Raw genomic sequence first — 17,925 nt, 5'->3', positions numbered from 1 at the left:
TATATAGGTGAAATACTCTTGTTTTAATATTGATTAGTCGTCCAGTCACACAATTATTAAAATAAATTATGCCCAATTATTTAAATAAATGCAGTATTTAATATTTAATACTGTTTTAAAGGTATCTTTTCCAAACAGTTTTGAAACTGCACACGTCAATACAATAATGATTTTTTCAATTAAGCATGACATTATTTAAACAATATACCGTATAAATAAACGTCAAGCCTAAACCGTGGCATGAAGATACACCTTAAAACCTACACAAGATATATTTTATTAACCCAGTTAAACTCCTTAAGCACGTAAATGTAGTTGGTTCTTTTCCGAATAAACTGGTTAAACGATCTACTGTATTTGTCGTAGCTTTTAATCAGACACACAGCACATATCCGCTTTAAAAACGTCCCTTCGTGTGTTCTGCTGTGAGCCCGAGTCGGTGAATGTCCCCTTTTGTCCTGCGTGTCCTTACGTTACACCACCCTCTAGACGCTACAGCGTCTGCGCCTGCGCATTCGTGTCCTTACGTTACACCACCCTCTAGCCCTTACAGCGTCTGCGCCTGCGCGTTCGCGATGTGCGAGCGGTCTGCATTTTGTGCCTCGAGAGCTCCCGTAGTTGCCGAACATCTGCGCCTTCCGACCACGTGGTCGCACTGCAGCGCACACGCCGGAGAGGCGAGGTCCCACGTCTGTCCCAGCTCAGTAAGTGGATGTGCTTTCATGCTGGTAGCCGGATATTTGAGAATACCGTGGACTTTTTGGATAAGCCGATGTTAACTTACCAAGCTGGCTAGCGGGCCAAAGACCTGTTAGCTGGCTGGCTAGTTAATGAGCTCCACCAGCAGGGTTGGATTTCGTTACGATATCGGTGACGTCTCTTTAGCTGCCTAACTTCGTATGAAAGGGTTTGATGCAAACAATATATGTCCACTATTATATAGTCAATATACGTCCGTTATTAGCTCACCTGTTGGTAGGTCTCAGCTGCGTGTTAAGTTTCCTTTCAAACAGAACAATGTTTGAACAGTTTACAGTTTACTGTTTCCGTGATCAGAACCGCTTGCTTTAAGAAACGATGACGCTTTCGAGCGAGAGCGTTCACCTCCAAAGTCACGTTTGACCGGCAAGGACCCGCCGCCGCGTGTCTCTTTCCTCACAGGTACAACCGGAGCGGCGCGTGCTTTATGCGGCTGCTTCTCGTAGCTCTCCGCGTTTCACGTGCTCCGCCAGCACCGGGGGGAAAGAGGCGAGGCGCTGCTCTCCTCGGCCTCCCCCAACCAGGACACTTTGCCCTGCGTAGGCAGTTCAGGACTATGGACACCGGCGACAAGGCACAAGATCTCCAGAGCGTCGTTACCGGACCGGGAACCGGTTCTGCAGCCGCCGTGGCTCCCGTGGAGGTTTCGCCATCTGCCCCTGCAGCCGCAACCAGCCAGGACACTGCAGCAGTGCCGGGGTTGTTGCCAGGGGAGACTGTTGTCAAGGAGGGCAAGGCATCCATTTGGTTTCCAAGTGCCAATGAAGTGTTCTACAATCCTGTGCAAGAGTTCAACAGAGATTTAACGTGAGTCACTGGTAACACAATGAAGCTGCACTTTTTTTCCAGTGTCTGTTAGCTTAACTCCTAGTTAAAGATCCAATAAGCAGTATGAGGCTTTGCTGACTCACTGCTGATCCCAGAACTCCCTGTGACATCGGGACAGGAGGGAGTTACTGTGATTTAACTGACCCCAGAACTGAATCCAATATCACAGCGAATTATGCTTATGGGAGTTTTTTCCCCCAACACTGGAGTAACTGAGGAAATGGAGGAATATTGTAGTTTGTCAGACTGGTCTTGTGTGTTGGATATTAACCCCCCCCCCCCGGGTGTTATGGTGTATGGGGCCCTGGTTGGGGTTTCCCTCCCTCTGCATGTGCTTCTTCACGCAGATGCGCGGTGTTGACGGAATTCGCTCGGGAGACGCTCTCTCTGAGAGGTGCACGTGTCGTCGTGCCGGGCGAGAAGGAGCGAGTCGTGGTTTGCCTGTCTGACGAAAAGAACGGGACAAAAGGCGAGGAAGCGTCCGTGCCGCAGGAGGAAGAGGAGCGGAAAGAGGCGTGCCTTAGGACCGCCTCGGTCGGGGAGCGGTGTGAGGTCAGCCCCGCTCCTTTTGTTATGCACATTCTGTGTCTCGCAGTGGAGGTGTGGGAATACATGGGAAGTGGAGTTTCTCTACCAGTTGCTAATGACACTGTATCCATCTTCTAATGACAAACCTCAGGGTGTGTGAGACTGTGTCTGTTTCATTTAGAGCTGGATGTGTTCGTCAGAAAGTTCTTGACTTCTCTGTCTCTCTCTGTCTCTCTCTCCTGTACTCTCCTCTCCCCCTGTCTCCAGGAAGGATTGCGAGTGCTTGAGGGATTGGCTGCCTCAGGGCTGCGCTCCATCCGATTTGCTCTCGAGGTGCCGGGACTTAAAAGTGTCACAGCGAATGATTGCTCAGCTAAAGCTGTCGCCCTCATCGCTCGCAACACGCAGCACAACGGTGTCTCGCACCTGGTGCAGGCCAGTCAGAGAGATGCCAGGTTGGTCTCTCTCTCTCTCTCTCTCCCTCCCTCTAATTGACATGTTATCAATTAATGCCACCGTATAGCTTTGTTCTTCTCATCATACTGTTAGGTTAGACTCGTGAATTCTTATAAAACTGTCCTTATAAAACATAAATAGCATCTCAGGTGACCCAGACTGGACGCACGAATGGAACTGTGTTTCCTCAGCATGGTGATGTATGAGGCAAGAGGGAGGAATGAGCGCTATGACGTCATAGACCTGGATCCATACGGAAGCCCCTCCCCGTTCCTGGATGCCGCTGTTCAGGCCGTCAGCGAGGGAGGTGAGTCATCCCAGTCTACGCCCATAGCTCCTCCTCCATTCTCTTAGCCCCTCCTCCGAGGTCCCACCGTTTGGAACCGTCCTAAGGCATCGGTATAGAATGGTATGCTTCCTTCAGCCAAACACCAGGTCTTGTCCTCTCAGTAACGCACTCTGGGCTGATGGTGTGCGGTGTGTGTGACCCCGTCGGCAGGGCTGCTCTGCGTCACGTGCACAGACATGGCGGTAATGGCAGGGAACAACGGCGAGACCTGCTACAGCAAATACGGCTCCGTCTCTATCAAATCAAAATACTGCCATGAGATGGTGAGAGACGCCTTCAGTTCCTCATGCAGCTTCATGCATTGTGTGTGTGTGTGTGTGTGTGTGTGTCAGAAGGTGGGTGCACGTGCTTATTGTCGGAAAACAACAAATAATGTCACCGAAAAACAATGGCTTAGTAGTTTATAGCATTGTGTGGTTGGTGTTTGGGTTTACAGCAGGTTTGTGTGTATAAACGGTAGTTCATAGTAAGTCAGATAGAGGTGTGTGTGTGTATAGTTTAGTGTTGGCGTCTAGGTGGTGTAGGCTGAGGTAGTGTATAATTGATGGACTGTGTGGGCGGTAGTTTGTGGTGGAGGTTTATGGGATGGATCCGGTCCCCGTGCAGGCTCTGCGGATAATCCTGCACAGTCTGGACGAGAGAGCGAACGTGTACCAGCGCTACGTGGAACCGCTGCTGAGCGTCAGTGTCGACTTCTACATCCGTGTCTTCGTCAGAGTCAGAACCGGCCAGGCCAAAGTTAAGAACTCAGCCAGGTAATGGACACACACACTTTTTACACACCATTGGTAATGCGTGCACCGCTGTTAATATTGATGTGTGTGTGTGTGTGTGTGTGTGTGTGTGTGTGTGTGTGGGGCAGTAAGCAGGCTCTGGTGTATAACTGTGTGGGCTGTGGTGCCTTCCACCTCCAGAGGATGGGCAAGAGCATGTGCCAGGGCAAACAGTGAGCAACTACACACACACACACACACACACACACACACACACACACACATATATATATATATATATATACATATATATATATATATATATATATATATATATATATATATACACGCATACACATATACACACACATATACGCACACACCCACCCACCTGCTGTCATGAACAAGTGTGTGTGTGTGTGTGTGTGTGTGTGTGTGTGTTTCAGTATGAAGTACTCTGCTGCCACAGGGCCTCCAGTAGGTGTAAGCTGTGAACACTGTGGTCAGAGACACCAGGTCTGATCATAATTTTACGAACGCACTTTCAGCGAACACTGATTACTGAGAGCAGTATAAATATTTTTTTGTAGTAATTGGCTCTGCCCTGCCCTCTCTGTCTCACCAGCTCGGAGGTCCGATATGGGCAGAACCCATCCACAATATGGAATTTGTTCAGAAAGTCCTAGCAGCGGTTTCAGGAAACCCATCTCGCTTTGGGACATCCAAGCGCATAGAAGGAATTCTCAGCATGATCACTGAGGTCGGTGCTTAGAGGAATGGGTGTTTAACCACGGTTAGAGCGGTGTTTCTTAGAATACTGGGTGTTTTAACCACGGTTAGAGCGGTGTTAGAATTGTGGGACGTTAGCCAGGGTTAGAGCAGTATTAGAACAGTGGGTTTTTAACCATACATAGAGTGGTGTTAGATGTTTAGTGATTCAGTGTTTAACTTTATTGTTCTTGCAGGAGCTGGAAGATGTTCCTCTGTATTCTACCTTGGACCATCTGAGCAGTACACTCCACTGTAATACACCCTCCATGCTGTTGTTCAGGTCATACACTACGTTTAAACTACGCCATTTGATGGCCTTTGACTTGGTCTGAAGTACTGAATGGTGGATCTGTTGGGGTGATGATGATGATGATGATGATGATGTCATCGTCCATGGCCACGTGCTATCACAGGTCTGCACTGCTGCATGCTGGCTACAGAGTGTCTCTGTCTCATGCCTGTAAAAACGCTGTGAAGACCGATGCCCCCGCTGGGGTGCTATGGGACATCATGCGCTGCTGGGTGAGTTGTGGGTGAGGCATGTCTATGTCTCTGCAGTGTGTCCATGTGCGTGTGCTCACAGTCAGACTAAATGATTGTGTGTATGTGTGAGAGAATCTTTGACCACTCAGTATTCAGTCAGCTCTTGTGGTTATTTACCAACGTAAAGGACATGACATTGGGTACGTTCAGAGCCGGATACTCAACGTCTGTGTGCATGCACCTCTGTCTCTTCCAGGAAAAGAACAACCCAGTGAAGAGAGAGAAGTTATCAGAGACCAGTCCATCTTACCGGATCCTCTCCACAGAACCAGTGTAAGCTCCTCTCTCTCCCAGTGCATGATCAGAACCAACTAAATAAGTCATTGTGCTGAATAAAGGCCAGTAAAGGAGTCTCATCCATCTAGTTCTGTTCAAACTTCTCTCCGCTGTGAGATTATTCAGCATTTTGAAATAAAATACAACAGTGATTTAAAAAAAACTTTCTCCCACTTTATTTTGAGTGAGGCAGCACTTTTCTTGAACTTTCAGTTGCAAGTTCACTGTTCCAAGAAGTGATTCTAAGAAGGCAGCTGTGGCCTGATCTTAAACTAAGCAGTTTCCTTAGCCAGGAGCCATCTAATCTCTGTGCTTCGCTGCAGCCTGCAGGCCTGTTTCGACATCCGAGCGGACGCCAACCCGCAGTCCCGTAAACGGCACCTCACGCGCTTCCAGGAGAACCCTCAAGCCAACTGGGGCCCCAAAGCCCGCGCCAAAGCAGGGTGGGTGCGCACACTCCGTCTGCGTTCGGAAGGCCCCGGTCTCTTATTTAAAACTCCTGAATGTGGTCTGTGCTCTTTGCAACGTTCTTAAAAGCAGAGAGGATTTGCTTGGACCCATTCCTAACTCTGTGTGTGTGTTACAGGGGCGGCATATCCACAGAGCTTGAAGAGAGAAGGAAACAGTTTCAGGGCAAGAGGAAGTGCCAGATCAGCGACTCCTCTCAGCTCAAGAGCTTCCCCTGTAAAAAGTTCCGGAAGGTACGCAGCCAGTTCTGCTAACGTCCCCTTCAGCATCATAGTACAAGCCTGGCCAGTAGTGCCAAATGAAGAGCCCTTACAGGGAGGGTGGGGCTTGTCTTATGAATTATTAGGAAAATGGATTTTCAAAGTTATCTACTTATTTATTCCTGTTCTGAAGCTTTTATTTGCAGGAAGTAAAGGTATTCAGTCAGTGTTGACGAATTTATGGACCTAGTTGTAATATTTAAGTGCTAGCACAAGACCAAGCCCCCTGAGCCCAGGTGGGCTAGAGGATGGATACTGGACCTTTCTACCTACTCTGAGTGACGGGGCTCTCATTCGTCCTTCAGGGTACCTGCACCTACGGCGAGAAGTGCTGTTACTCCCACACTCCTGAGAAGTCACCTAGCCCTGGAGACGCAGCAGAAGGATGACTTAATTTTTCTTCTATAATTTTTTGTTAAACATGCACCTCAGCCTTATTCCTTTAGGCCAATCAGAAATCCTGTGTGGGGTCACAGAGATTGATGTGTTTTTTTTAGTTTAGGTCTATGTTAAATGACACGGCTAAACAGGATGCGGTCGTTGGTGAGAGTTGGTGCGGGATATTTGCTTTTACGCGCATGTCTTATTTTTGCCCGACTAATAAACTCTCGGCGTGCCTGTCTGTCTGTCTCCTCGCTTCCAGCCATGTGTTGTGGGACAAAAATGCACAGCAAAGAGCACAAGAAGTGTTTAATGAGCTGCTCATTTTTGTAAAGCCATTTGATAATTTAAAAAAAAAGTCACTTGCTTGTTCATAAACAAACAAAGGCAAAATACTAACACATACCAAAATATATCTGCACAATCTCACTCAGAGTTGAGACCAGTCGGCATAAACATGGCCCTAGTCACGTCCTACAGTGACCCCGGGGAGGACTGATGTTGCATTAGCAACACAAACACCCCACTGTTTGTTTGTTTATTTATTTATTCCCCCCCCCCCCCTCTTCATAGGACACCTTGGCCTGAAACCCCAAAGGGAAAATTGGGTCCAGCTGATAAATGAAGAAATTACATTAAGTGGAATTAAGTATAAACAACATTGATGTGCAAACAAAGCTTCCTGTTTCTATAGAAGCAAAATGTATAGTGTCCATGATTGAGCCAGTAGGTCATGAGCTCAATTCCATGATGAACACATCCTGCCCCCCTGCTGCTTGGTCAGTACAGCTGCATCACTGGCTGTTGCCGAGTTTGCGAACAGTGATTGGCTATCTACGCTGCACACGCAGCAGGAAGGTGCGAATCTCCATTGGCTGCAGAGTGATTTCCCAGGGGGTGGGGTCTCCCAGGCCACCTCCCACTGGTTTCATATCATCACCTGGAAGACAGCCCCCCCCCCCCAAAAAAAAACATTTAAAATACAAAACGTACACGGTCTGTGGAAAGCAGCGGTCTGTCTGGCGGCGTGTGTGTTTGTACCCGTGCTGGGCTTCCACTGCAGCCGCTTCATATCCTCCTTCCACTGATTCGCTCCCAGACTCATCTCCGACACCCCCACTATCTCCAAGGTGGAAAACAACTTCTGCAAGATCAAACAGCAGAGGTCATAGTTGGATAAACTGGACAGATGAATAACAAATCACACACGCCCATTTGCAATTTGTGTGCACGTTACCTGCAGGTTCACTGTAACCGGCAGCGAGTAGGTTTTGCTCTCTGAACTCTCATACTGGTGCTCCAGTCTGAGCAGGACAGAGTCATTGCTCCATTGAGACACTGTCAGCAGGTGAACAGCAGGGGGCAGCGCAGCCTGCAGGCCTGAAAACTGAGAGAGACGTGATGAACCCTCCGGAAATCTCCCCAGCCAATAACGGCCAAGCGCCGGCCATCGGCAGGTCTACGCTGCATCTGAACGCTGCCAGCAGTGGCCTCCATTCATGATTAGTTTCCATCCACCATTACGAACGTTAGCATTTATTCAGGCGCCCTTTAAAGACATTTCCATCCACACTCTCTCTCTCTGCACTTGCTCACCTCCAGCTTGGCGTTGCGAGGTAGCGCCCCCTCCTGGAAGGACAGCATTGGTTGTAGCACCATGCCCTGGGCGAGGGGTCTGTGCATGTCGGCGGCAGTCTCTGGCGGAGTGAGCATCACCAGCAGACGCCCGCGGACCACGAGGCCATCGGCGAATTCGCCCGGTTCGGAGAGAGGCTCCTCGACCCCGCGCACGTCGTCATGCAACAGACGCCTGTGTAGCTGAGGGGGGGTGGGAGTGAAAAACAAGCATCACTTCAGCTCCACGGCTGGAGAAAACCTCTCACTGTGGCATGGATAAGCATCCATTCTGAATCCTGACTCTGCTGTGCTGTGTGTGTTTAAGCCCCACATGCTGATAACAGGGTCTCTCACCATGATCTCCAGTGACCCGTTATAGATGCTGCTGACGCCCTGTGACCTGTCCGTCACCACCGTCATCTGATTCCTCCCATCCTAACGCCAAACACATGCTCAGACGTGAGGTGGACAGAGGAACCATGCTTCCTCTTTAAAGCAGTTTCATTCGAAGGCTGCTTTGATTGGTCATGAGCTACAAACCTTTATGAAAGCACGAGAGTTGATTGGATAATAGTTCCCCGCAATCGGCTCGGTTTGTTTCAAGTCCCAGGTGGGCCGGTAATCTTTCCTGATTGGACAAAATAGACAGCTGTAAATGCAAATCGACCAAATTAATAAAATATAATGTGACCAGACTTAATGTGATGTTAACAACAAACTGCGCCATGGTAATACCTTTCCTCATTCATAAATATGGAAACCCGTATTTAACCACTTTTGTGATATTTGGTGCTACCGCATTTTGTGCTCATTTGCATACCACATTGGCAGTTAATAATAGAACGGCGCTCTGCTAAAGACACCACGTGAACCTGTCCTACGGTACGTGTCCTGGTCTTACGGCTAGGGTTAGTCATCCGTCACCTGGTGGAGGCTGTTAATATGCGTGGCCTCATTTACATGTCGCTTTTGATTGGCTTTCACCTTGGACACAGGTGAATCCAACCTACCGCTGTGGTAATCTTCACCACGGCAACTTGAGTACGAGTAGGATTTCAGTACCGTGTCAAGGCTATGACTGCGATTACAGCCGTGTTTTAGGAGTCTGGGATCCTAAATGTGGAGCGCTCAGGTGAGTGGGCAGAGCAGACCTCACTGCTCATCATTCCCGTCTCCCTCCTCCCTCCCACCGTCTCCTCACCGTCTCTCCATGACCTCCCTGCCGTTGGAGTCGGTGTAGAAGTATCCAGCTGAGCTGATGTTGCTGTCCAGTCGCGTGATGACCTCCTTCCCCAAACCGTCACTGCAGGAGATGCAGTGCAGAAACCAGAATGACCACCCAGCCCTCAGCCCCGCACACTAAACCCCGGCATTAGCGCCCATCCCCGCGCGCTAAACCCCGGCATTAACCCCCATCCCCGCGCGCTAAACCCCGGCATTAGCGCCCATCCCCGCGCGCTAAACCCCGGCATTAACGCCCATCCCCACGCGCTAAAACTCCGGCATTAACGCCCATCCCCGCACGCTAAACCCCGGCATTAACGCCCATCCCGACGCACTAAACCCCGGCATTAACGCCCATCCCCGCGCGCTAAACCCTGGCATTAGCGCCCATCCCCGCGCGCTAAACCCCAGCATTAACGCCCATCCCCGCGCGCTAAAACCCCGGCATTAACGCCCATCCCCGCGCGCTAAAACCCCGGCATTAACGCCCATCCCCGCGCCCTAAACCCCGGCATTAACGCCCATCCCCGCGCACTAAACCCCGGCATTAACGCCCATCCCCGCGCGCTAAAACCCCGGCATTAACGCCCATCCCCGCGCCCTAAACCCCGGCATTAACGCCCATCCCCGCGCACTAAACCCCGGCATTAACGCCCATCCCCGCGCACTAAACCCCTGGCATTAACGCCCATCCCCGCGCACTAAACCCCTGGCATTAACGCCCATCCCCGCGCACTAAACCCTGGCATTAACGCCCATCCCCGCGCGCTAAACCCCGGCATTAACGCCCATCCCCGCACGCTAAACCCCGGCATTAACGCCCATCCCCGCGCGCTAAACCCCGGCATTAACGCCCATCCCCGCGCGCTAAACCCCGGCATTAACGCCCATCCCCGCGCGCTAAACCCCGGCATTAACGCCCATCCCCGCGCGCTAAACCCCGGCATTAACGCCCATCCCCGCGCCCTAAACCCCGGCATTAGCGCCCATCCCCGCGCGCTAAACCCCGGCATTAGCGCCCATCCCCGCGCGCTAAACCCCCGGCATTAACGCCCATCCCCGCACGCTAAACCCCGGCATTAACGCCCATCCCCGCGCACTAAACCCCTGGCATTAACGCCCATCCCCGCGCACTAAACCCCGGCATTAGCGCCCATCCCCGCGCGCTAAACCCCCGGCATTAGCGCCCATCCCCGCGCGCTAAACCCCGGCATTAACGCCCATCCCCGCGTGCTAAACCCCGGCATTAACGCCCATCCCCGCGCACTAAACCCCGGCATTAACGCCCATCCCGACGCACTAAACCCCGGCATTAACGCCCATCCCCAGACCCTTACACTAAAGTCTTCCACCCAGAAACCTCCATAACCCAAATAACACTGAACAGTAAAGTGTCAGAACAATGCCACATATATAGTAATATACTCCATGTGCATGTATAAATATTCATGTATAATTAAGTGTAAAAGGGACAAAAATAAGTAAATAAATGAAATCCACAGTGTGTGTGTGTGTGTGTGTGTGTGTACTCACGCTACAGGTACAGGTCCAACAGTCCACTCCAATTCCAACTCTCTGCTGCCATTGTACAGACGCACCACTTGAGACACCCATGGACTGAACTGCTGCCTTACCTCCTGCACCACAGAGTTCTGACACACACACACACACACGTTTTTCAAATGTACTACACACAATTTACTTTGTGTGTATGCTATGACAGAATGTAAACACAGTTGAGCATCACACTAGTGCTCCTGCGCGTTATCCGTACCTGCAGAGTGGAGATGTTGGGGTTCTGGTTGATGGAGATGGGAGTGGAGGAGTTCGGTCTGAAGATGTATGCCCCTGATGCCTGCCTGCTCTCTGCGTCACCACCGCTGGCGTTGTACCTTCCACACAAAGGGCACTTTGCAATAAATGAAGAACCCTCCACTACACACACAAAATACACAGGCTGGCTGCCGGAATGATCAGTGGAACTGGCTAAAACACTGTGTCTGTGTGTGTGTGTGTGTGTGTGTGTGTGTGTGTGTGTGTGTGTGTGTGCGTGCGCATGCAAGCAAATCCACCAAAAAACGCACCAGTAGAAGTTTTGGGTGAGCTGGATGCTCTGCTGTGTTTCCAGGTTGGTCAGTCCACTCAGAAGGCCCGTGGCAGGGTCGAAGGTCACCTTCAGGTACTAAAACAGAGAGAGCACACACAGCCTCAGGCCGGGTGTCTCCATGCGACACGTTCAGACTTCCTGTAGTCCTGGCCCCACACCCCCACTCAGCGGGTGTTGCGTAAGCCACTCCACCCCTGGACTATTTTGTGCTGTGGGGTGGTTACTGGGCCCTCTGCATGGGAGCTGGCTCTGACCTTGTTCTGCATGGAGGCGGGGGCTTTGGGTGTGGTGGGGGCGCGGGCAGGATGAGCCTTCAGCAGGGTGACGGAGTAGGTGGTGTAGCCCATGGGCGGAGCCTGCACCTCGAACACCAGCTCATACTTAGCATAGCCCCTGTCCCTGCGCAGGTCTTGGGTTGCCTTAGATACAGGTATCACCTGAGGGGGGGATGAGGAGAAGAGAGAGAGGTAATTTCCAAATAAATATTTTAATAGTACATTACTGCTCGTGAATGACAGAGTGCTAAACCACACACACACACACACACACACACACACACACACACACACACACTAACCTGACTGTCCATCTCTTTCCCATTCGAGTCCGTAACGCTGTATGAAGTGCCGTTGACAGGCAGGCGAACAGACCACGTAACCACACGAGCCAGGGGGTTATACACGTTCATAGAGAACTGGGAAAGAGACAGACAAAGATCATTAACGTCGGTGCTTAATTTAAGGCCTCAGTTTACATGTTTATCCCATGAGGAGTGCGTGTGGGGTACCTTCTTGCTGCCCTCAGTGAGGGGACACACACTGATGTTGAGGTTCTCGCAGAAAACCCGCGGGACGTCCGAACCGCTGAGCACAGCCAGAGAGTTACGGACCAGCACCTGAGGAGAGTGGGCAATGGGAGAGTGGTGTGAGCACACCAGCTAGCAGCGCTGACGGTCGCTCCCGTAAGCCGGCCCACACAGCCGCGGTACCTGGCAGTGGGCCCAGCCTGTCGCCAGCCTCTTGGCGTAGTCGTAGGCAACGTGCTGCCTCTCGGTGCCAGAAACTGCATCGTGATGTTGCGCCACCGCCATTGCTCTCTCTGAGTGGTCAAACAGCATGTCAATCACGCCGCAGCCAATGCGGAGGCTGGATCAGTGACGGGGGTCCGAGTACAAAACTTACTCATGGTGTCGCTGTGCCCTTCTCCAAACGGGCCACTCCTGGACTTGGCTCCACCCAGCACCTCCAGCTGGTTACAGGTCTGAGAAGAGAGACAGAAGAACTGATCTGGAAACAGAAGCAGGATTGCGAGTTTGTGTGCAACAAAGCTACAGGGTAGACTGGTCGTTTTGGAGACCGTCACAAACCGTCCAAACAAAGCTTGGTGTGACGAAGCCGCGTGAGCCGTGTCGATAGAGTCACTGGAAGCTATCAGAGGTGTGTGCGGGAGCGGGAGCCGTGTTGGGCACTGAGGGTTGGACGGTAAATGGTCTATGCCACCTAACTGAGCCAGTACTGGCTAGGTGTGAGTGTGCGGTGTGCCATGCGTCGGGTGCTGTGGGCCTGCGTACAGCATGTCGTGTGTGTGGCTGTGGGCAGTGTCAGAGATGTGTGTGTTGTGTTAGAGGGTGTGGGGGTATACGTGGGGCTGTGTGCGCGCGTGTGTGTGCGCGTGCGCGCAGTACCTGCAGTAAGCTGTTACTCAGCCTCTCGTAGCGCTTCAGCGCTGGGCGGCTGGTGAAGTAGCCCGTCCAGAAATCATGGGCATCGTCAGCATACGGGAAGAAGTCATCTGTTTTTAAAGGCCTGAGAGAGAAAAAAAAACCTTTTTTTTGTCCAAATAACACATTATTTTTTAATAAGCTGTGTAACGAATCATGCCGCATCATGTCCACATAGGACACAGCAGCACACGCGGCAGACGCTCACCAGGTGAGGTTGGCCAGGTGTAGTTCCTGCAGGTAACAGGAGGGGGTAGAATAGAGCACGTTCACGACGCTGCCATTGGCCTGCTGTGCGTTAACGTAGCGGATGAGCTTGTCCATGTTCTTATACCAAAGATTAGCGTTCTCGTACTGGAAATCGGAGCCCATGGTCATGACGATGTGGTTGGTCTTGTACACTTGAGCCTGGGGTCATAAACCACAAAGTAAAGCGCTTTAATGGACTTCCAAGAGGAGTTATCAAATTCGAAAAATCTGTGTAAGCGTAGCAATATATACATACAGCTCCGGAAAAAAGAAAAGAGACCACTCCGATTTTTTCTTAAGTCAGCATCTCCACGTGTACAGCAGCCATTCCCTTCAAGTATTTGTTTACAATTACATGTTGAATTCCCTGACAGACACACCTCATTGTAATGAGATGCTGAATAGGTGATCACCTTAACAAAATCCTGTTCTAACGAGCATCAGTATAAAAAACCACTGCTGGTGTCATCACTATTCTCCTGTTATAGCATCAGCTGGTTGGGAAAAGCAGTGCTAGGACCTAAAAAGTAAGTGTAGTCAAAATACAGCTCCAGACCATGCCAGAGTTGAAAAGAAAAAGGTTCTTAATGAGGAAAAGAAAGGGTTCAATTGAAGGTTTACGGGCAGAGAGATACAGTGAGCGTCAGGTTGCTTCCATCTTGAAAATTTCAAAAACTATGGTTCATAAGAACAAGGTCAACTGATCATTTTGTAGTGGTCTCATTTTTTTTCCTGGAGCTGTATATATTATTCTGTGTGTGTGTGTGTGTGTGTGTGCGCGCGCGTTTGAGAGCGAGCGAATGAGTGGAAAACAGAAGCCTGCAGAAAACTCTAACCTGTGCACTGGCGATGTTTAGAAACGTAGCGACTAGCATGTCCACGTTGTAGTCATCGAGGTCGGGGTCATCCTGGACCGGGGCGTCAGAGCAGGACTGGTCCCAGCAGAATCCCGGCGGGGGGTTGTAGCCATTGGGGAGCACACCTGCACACCACAGAACAACCACACGGGGGCGCTAACGGGGATATTCAAAACTACTCCAATACAGAGCGCGCACACACACTCACAGTAATGAAAAAGCCATGGAAAAATTGTGCAGCTCATTGGGTAGCCTACTGGAAGATTGTGGGATTGATTCCTGGCTTGGCCGTGTTGCCACAGGGTGGCTGACCCTGCACTCTGACCCCAGCTTCCAAAAAACAAACAAGGGAGCTGGGATATGCCAAGGCTGCAGTTTGTTGCCTTGTATTGAGCAATGACGATGTCAGAAATGTTAACCAGAGCCACTGACTGATTGAATGGAACAAACCCAAAGCAGTATTTATTCACAGAGTGAAATATCAAAAGGTCAGTGCGCGTGTGTGTACCTGTAAAAAGGTCAGCAGCAGGGGGCTTAAGACTCTGACTGGCCCTCCACACCATCTCCATCTCTCTTGCCTTCATCCTCCGTGCCTTGTCCTGGTAGTCCAACCGGCCGAAGAAGAACCCATCAAAGCCCATCTAAAAGCACACAACACCACCTGTCAAGACTCCAAACACACGCTAAAACACCCAACACCACAGAAAGAACTTCCATATGCCATTACTATTGTATTTTTACAGGAACGAAGACTTTAAATTCCAGAATGATGAGTTGTCATGGGTGACCTCCAGACACACAGAACATGTAGTTTTACGCCAAGCCATTGCAAAAATACCTACTGAAAGAACAGCCGAGTTCAAGATGCCGTATCTCAGTACATCGGAGCTATACAACATTTCCGAGTCATTCCACTGCTTTAGCAATTATATGGAGACGTTGAGCGTCACGGCGGGCCGTGCAGGGAACGGTCCGCTGAGGTTCACCTGGGCAAACAAGGAGGCGTGCTCGCGGGCGTGGCCAAACGGGTCGATGTGCCAGGCCACGCGCGGCCGGCCACACTCGCCAAAGGTGTCGTTGAGGAATCGCAGGCCCAGAGTCATCTGGTCGATCACGGCGCTATAGTGGGTAGTGGCCTCGTCGCTCATGCACCAGCCGCCGTTGATGAACTCCAGGCGCCCTGCGATTTGGGGGTGGGGGGTGGGTGGGCGTGGCACAACAAAGAAAAACAAACAGATGTTAAGATTAAGGAACAGTTGTGATGAGTCACTGCGCTCTGTTGCGTCTGACGCAGCCGTCTTCCACCCCCGTGACCTCCTGACCCCTGGCGACCTCCCGGGACTCCCGGGTTTGACACTCACCCTGCTCCACCAGCTGGGTGACGACGCGTCGCGTGCTCGGGTTCTGCTGCTTCCACCAGCGGTAGAAGAACGCTGTCTCCACGTAGATGAACCTGCGTGCCGGATCCTTCTGCAACGCTGCCACCACAGAGTCCAGGATGTACTGCACCCCCGCGTGTTGGATATCATTACGGCCTGCAGCAGTAATGCGCGTGATAGTTAGTCTCAGTGCACTCCGTCACTGAGCTACACTTGGCTAAAATCTCGAGCACAACGTCTCATGACTTATACCAGCATATCTACATCAAACCAGATGCTTTTATTCAACATTGAGCAGTTTATCGTCTCACGCACAGCATGTATTGTGGAAAATCATTAAGCTCTCACACTGGCAAATAAAACCTTCTGTCAAGCAAGCAGTGAGACAAGTTAATCTTCACCCACACCTGTATATAATATACATCACATGCTAGACAACGTAGCCGTCATCCCTCAACTCATTAACTTTTTAAAGTGACTGTGTCCTACACATAGTAAACAGAAACCTCTGTTACATATACGATGGTACAGCTCCCCTTCGATGTGGTCAGATCTAACAGGCCATTGATCTAATAGGATAATGCAATGCCTACATTACAGTGAGAGAATAAAAGACTCAGAACATTCATCCACAACGCCTAATAACAGGAGAATCGTGCTGAGAAACGTTCTGAAACCTGTTAGGTTCACATGAACAGTCTGTGTGTTGTATGCACTCGCTATGTTCAGGAAGTAATCAACAGCGAATTCAGCAGTATACAAAAAAAAAACAGGCTGCAGTCTGAGATCTTCTCTCTCTGACAGTCGTTATTTGGTTGTTTAAAGGCATTGGTAGACTTGTAATCACAAGGTTGCTGGTTCATGCCCCACCAGTGCCAAAGTTGCCACTGATAAAAGCATCGGCTAAACGGCGTAAATGTAAATGTTATAGAGTCTGCGACAAAAGCTGGACGGTTTCCAGACCTCCGTAGTAGTACTGGTCCACAGTTTTCAGCCAGCCAACATCGTCGTGTGTGTGAGGGACCAGATGAACATTTAGCATCTTGGGTTTCGTCGCCGGACATGACTGTGCAAAGAGCGCAAAAGCGCAGAAAACGCATTGGCGTGCAAACGCAACTCAGATATGAACAAGACGACAGAGCTCATCATAACAGCCTATAATGGACGAAGTGAAAGTAAAGCGTTACGTTTCATTGCGCTTGTCCAGCAATGGTCAGCGCTTCAGCTTCCGAGCTTTTACACACAAAGCGCACTTTTACACACGTACACACTCAGGCCCCACTCACCTCGTAGCCGCACACCGAAACCCGCGGAACGGGCGAGCAGAAGACGGAGCAGTGCAGACCGAGGAGCACGCACAACACCGCGCGCACCGCCATCTTTGCAAAGCGAGGACGACGCGCGACGCCCAACTTTTGTACCGCGCGTGAACGCGCGCGCGGGAGTTTGCCTGCGCTCGCACCCGCAACACCGAAAATGAGCATTTCAGCAAAGCATCCCCAACAGTATGACATTGCTCAGAACTACGATTGTAGCTGATGGACACTGAAATGCTTGCAGGGGTGAATAAGACCTACCAGGAGGTGCTTTCCTTATTACATGTCCAGACACCAAAATAAAGTGCAGTTTTCTACTTTAAGTAGATGTGTTGGTTACAACACAGTACATCTGTCTCTGGTCTTTAACTCAGGGTGCTTTATTTACAGTACTGTTTTATCAACCAAGGGGTGATGTATGTTACAGTTAAATGCTGTAACCTTTTTTTGTACCTGCAGTTGCCTAATGTTAAAAAGCTCACCTTGTATCGAGGTTGTTCCAAAAACACATTATTCCTCTTTTATAATTGTGTTTGGACTTGATCCCGCCTGCGTTGAATGACAGTCTGTTGTCTGTTTAATGGCAGTGGGTTCCATCTGAGGACAAAGTCTGATTTAGATGCTAGACAATTTGGTTTTGGCATGTTTCTGTCACAGAACTGTGTGAATATATATGTTTTGAGAAAATGGTGCAGTCTTAGCAGTAGAGAAAAACAGTAATGAGCAAAGGGAGTTTACCTGCAGACAATAATGTCTATGGAAGGAAAAATGGGTATACAAATTTTCTGAATAGAATAATATAATTTCTTAATTATATGCTTATGTTCATGTTTGGAGACATATTCAGCCAGAACATGAGCGTAGATGGCTTAAAACTAGAGCCAAGTGCAGCATTTGGTCAGATTTCAGTTTGAAAATGGTGTTTTGTTTTGTTTTTTATTTCAGTTGGGCATTACAGTGACTTCACACCTCAGTTCCCTTTGACCTGCTGAGGCTTATTCTTGTTGTTCTTCACTCCAAAGAGCAGCACACAGAGAGAGTCAAAGGCAAATCTGTGAGACCCTATAAAACGATCAGTAAACTAGTTGTGGCAGTGATATAATAGATTAGGCCATGAAAGTAAA

The 17,925-nt window shown here is 50.0% G+C and overlaps 2 protein-coding genes across 4 annotated transcripts; one reads left to right on the top strand and one right to left on the bottom strand.

Annotated features, from left to right (window-relative positions):
- Positions 1-603: 603 nt before the first annotated feature.
- Positions 604-6,573, top strand: trmt1 (tRNA methyltransferase 1). Of its 3 annotated transcripts, XM_027029429.3 has the most exons (16): positions 604-704; positions 1,162-1,566; positions 1,935-2,139; positions 2,383-2,570; positions 2,763-2,878; positions 3,071-3,183; positions 3,527-3,675; positions 3,783-3,866; positions 4,080-4,149; positions 4,259-4,393; positions 4,599-4,684; positions 4,818-4,926; positions 5,144-5,220; positions 5,547-5,666; positions 5,810-5,924; positions 6,257-6,573. In XM_027029429.3, exons 2-16 carry the CDS (start codon positions 1,187-1,189, stop codon positions 6,338-6,340), a joined length of 2,031 nt encoding a protein of 676 aa, XP_026885230.2. In that variant the 5' UTR covers positions 604-704; positions 1,162-1,186; the 3' UTR covers positions 6,341-6,573. The 3 variants fall into 3 exon arrangements, with proteins under 3 accessions (XP_026885230.2, XP_035376768.1, XP_081562041.1); XM_035520875.2 differs by lacking the exons at positions 604-704; positions 1,162-1,566; positions 1,935-2,139 and having other exon boundaries at positions 2,434-2,570; positions 2,713-2,878; XM_081705915.1 differs by lacking the exons at positions 604-704; positions 1,162-1,566; positions 1,935-2,139; positions 2,383-2,570 and having other exon boundaries at positions 3,022-3,183.
- Positions 6,574-6,626: 53 nt separating this feature from the next.
- man2b1 (mannosidase, alpha, class 2B, member 1) lies at positions 6,627-16,897 on the bottom strand. Its single transcript, XM_027029428.3, has 23 exons — positions 16,772-16,897; positions 16,449-16,551; positions 15,468-15,641; positions 15,093-15,286; positions 14,615-14,747; positions 14,086-14,231; positions 13,209-13,408; positions 12,965-13,085; positions 12,462-12,540; positions 12,269-12,378; positions 12,068-12,175; positions 11,858-11,974; positions 11,535-11,717; positions 11,258-11,355; positions 10,948-11,065; positions 10,707-10,825; positions 9,151-9,252; positions 8,490-8,577; positions 8,304-8,384; positions 7,929-8,150; positions 7,570-7,719; positions 7,374-7,476; positions 6,627-7,272 (listed from the first exon to the last, which is right to left on the bottom strand). Exons 1-23 carry the CDS (start codon positions 16,862-16,864, stop codon positions 7,163-7,165), a joined length of 2,952 nt encoding a protein of 983 aa, XP_026885229.2. The 5' UTR covers positions 16,865-16,897; the 3' UTR covers positions 6,627-7,162.
- Positions 16,898-17,925: the final 1,028 nt, after the last annotated feature.

Source organism: Electrophorus electricus, chromosome 23 (assembly GCF_041902795.1).
Source record: "Electrophorus electricus isolate QZ-2024a chromosome 23, ASM4190279v1, whole genome shotgun sequence".
NCBI classification, from domain to species: domain Eukaryota; kingdom Metazoa; phylum Chordata; class Actinopteri; order Gymnotiformes; family Gymnotidae; genus Electrophorus; species Electrophorus electricus.
The sequence above is the reverse complement of the archived record's forward strand: the minus strand, read 5'-3'. Positions and strand labels throughout refer to the sequence as shown.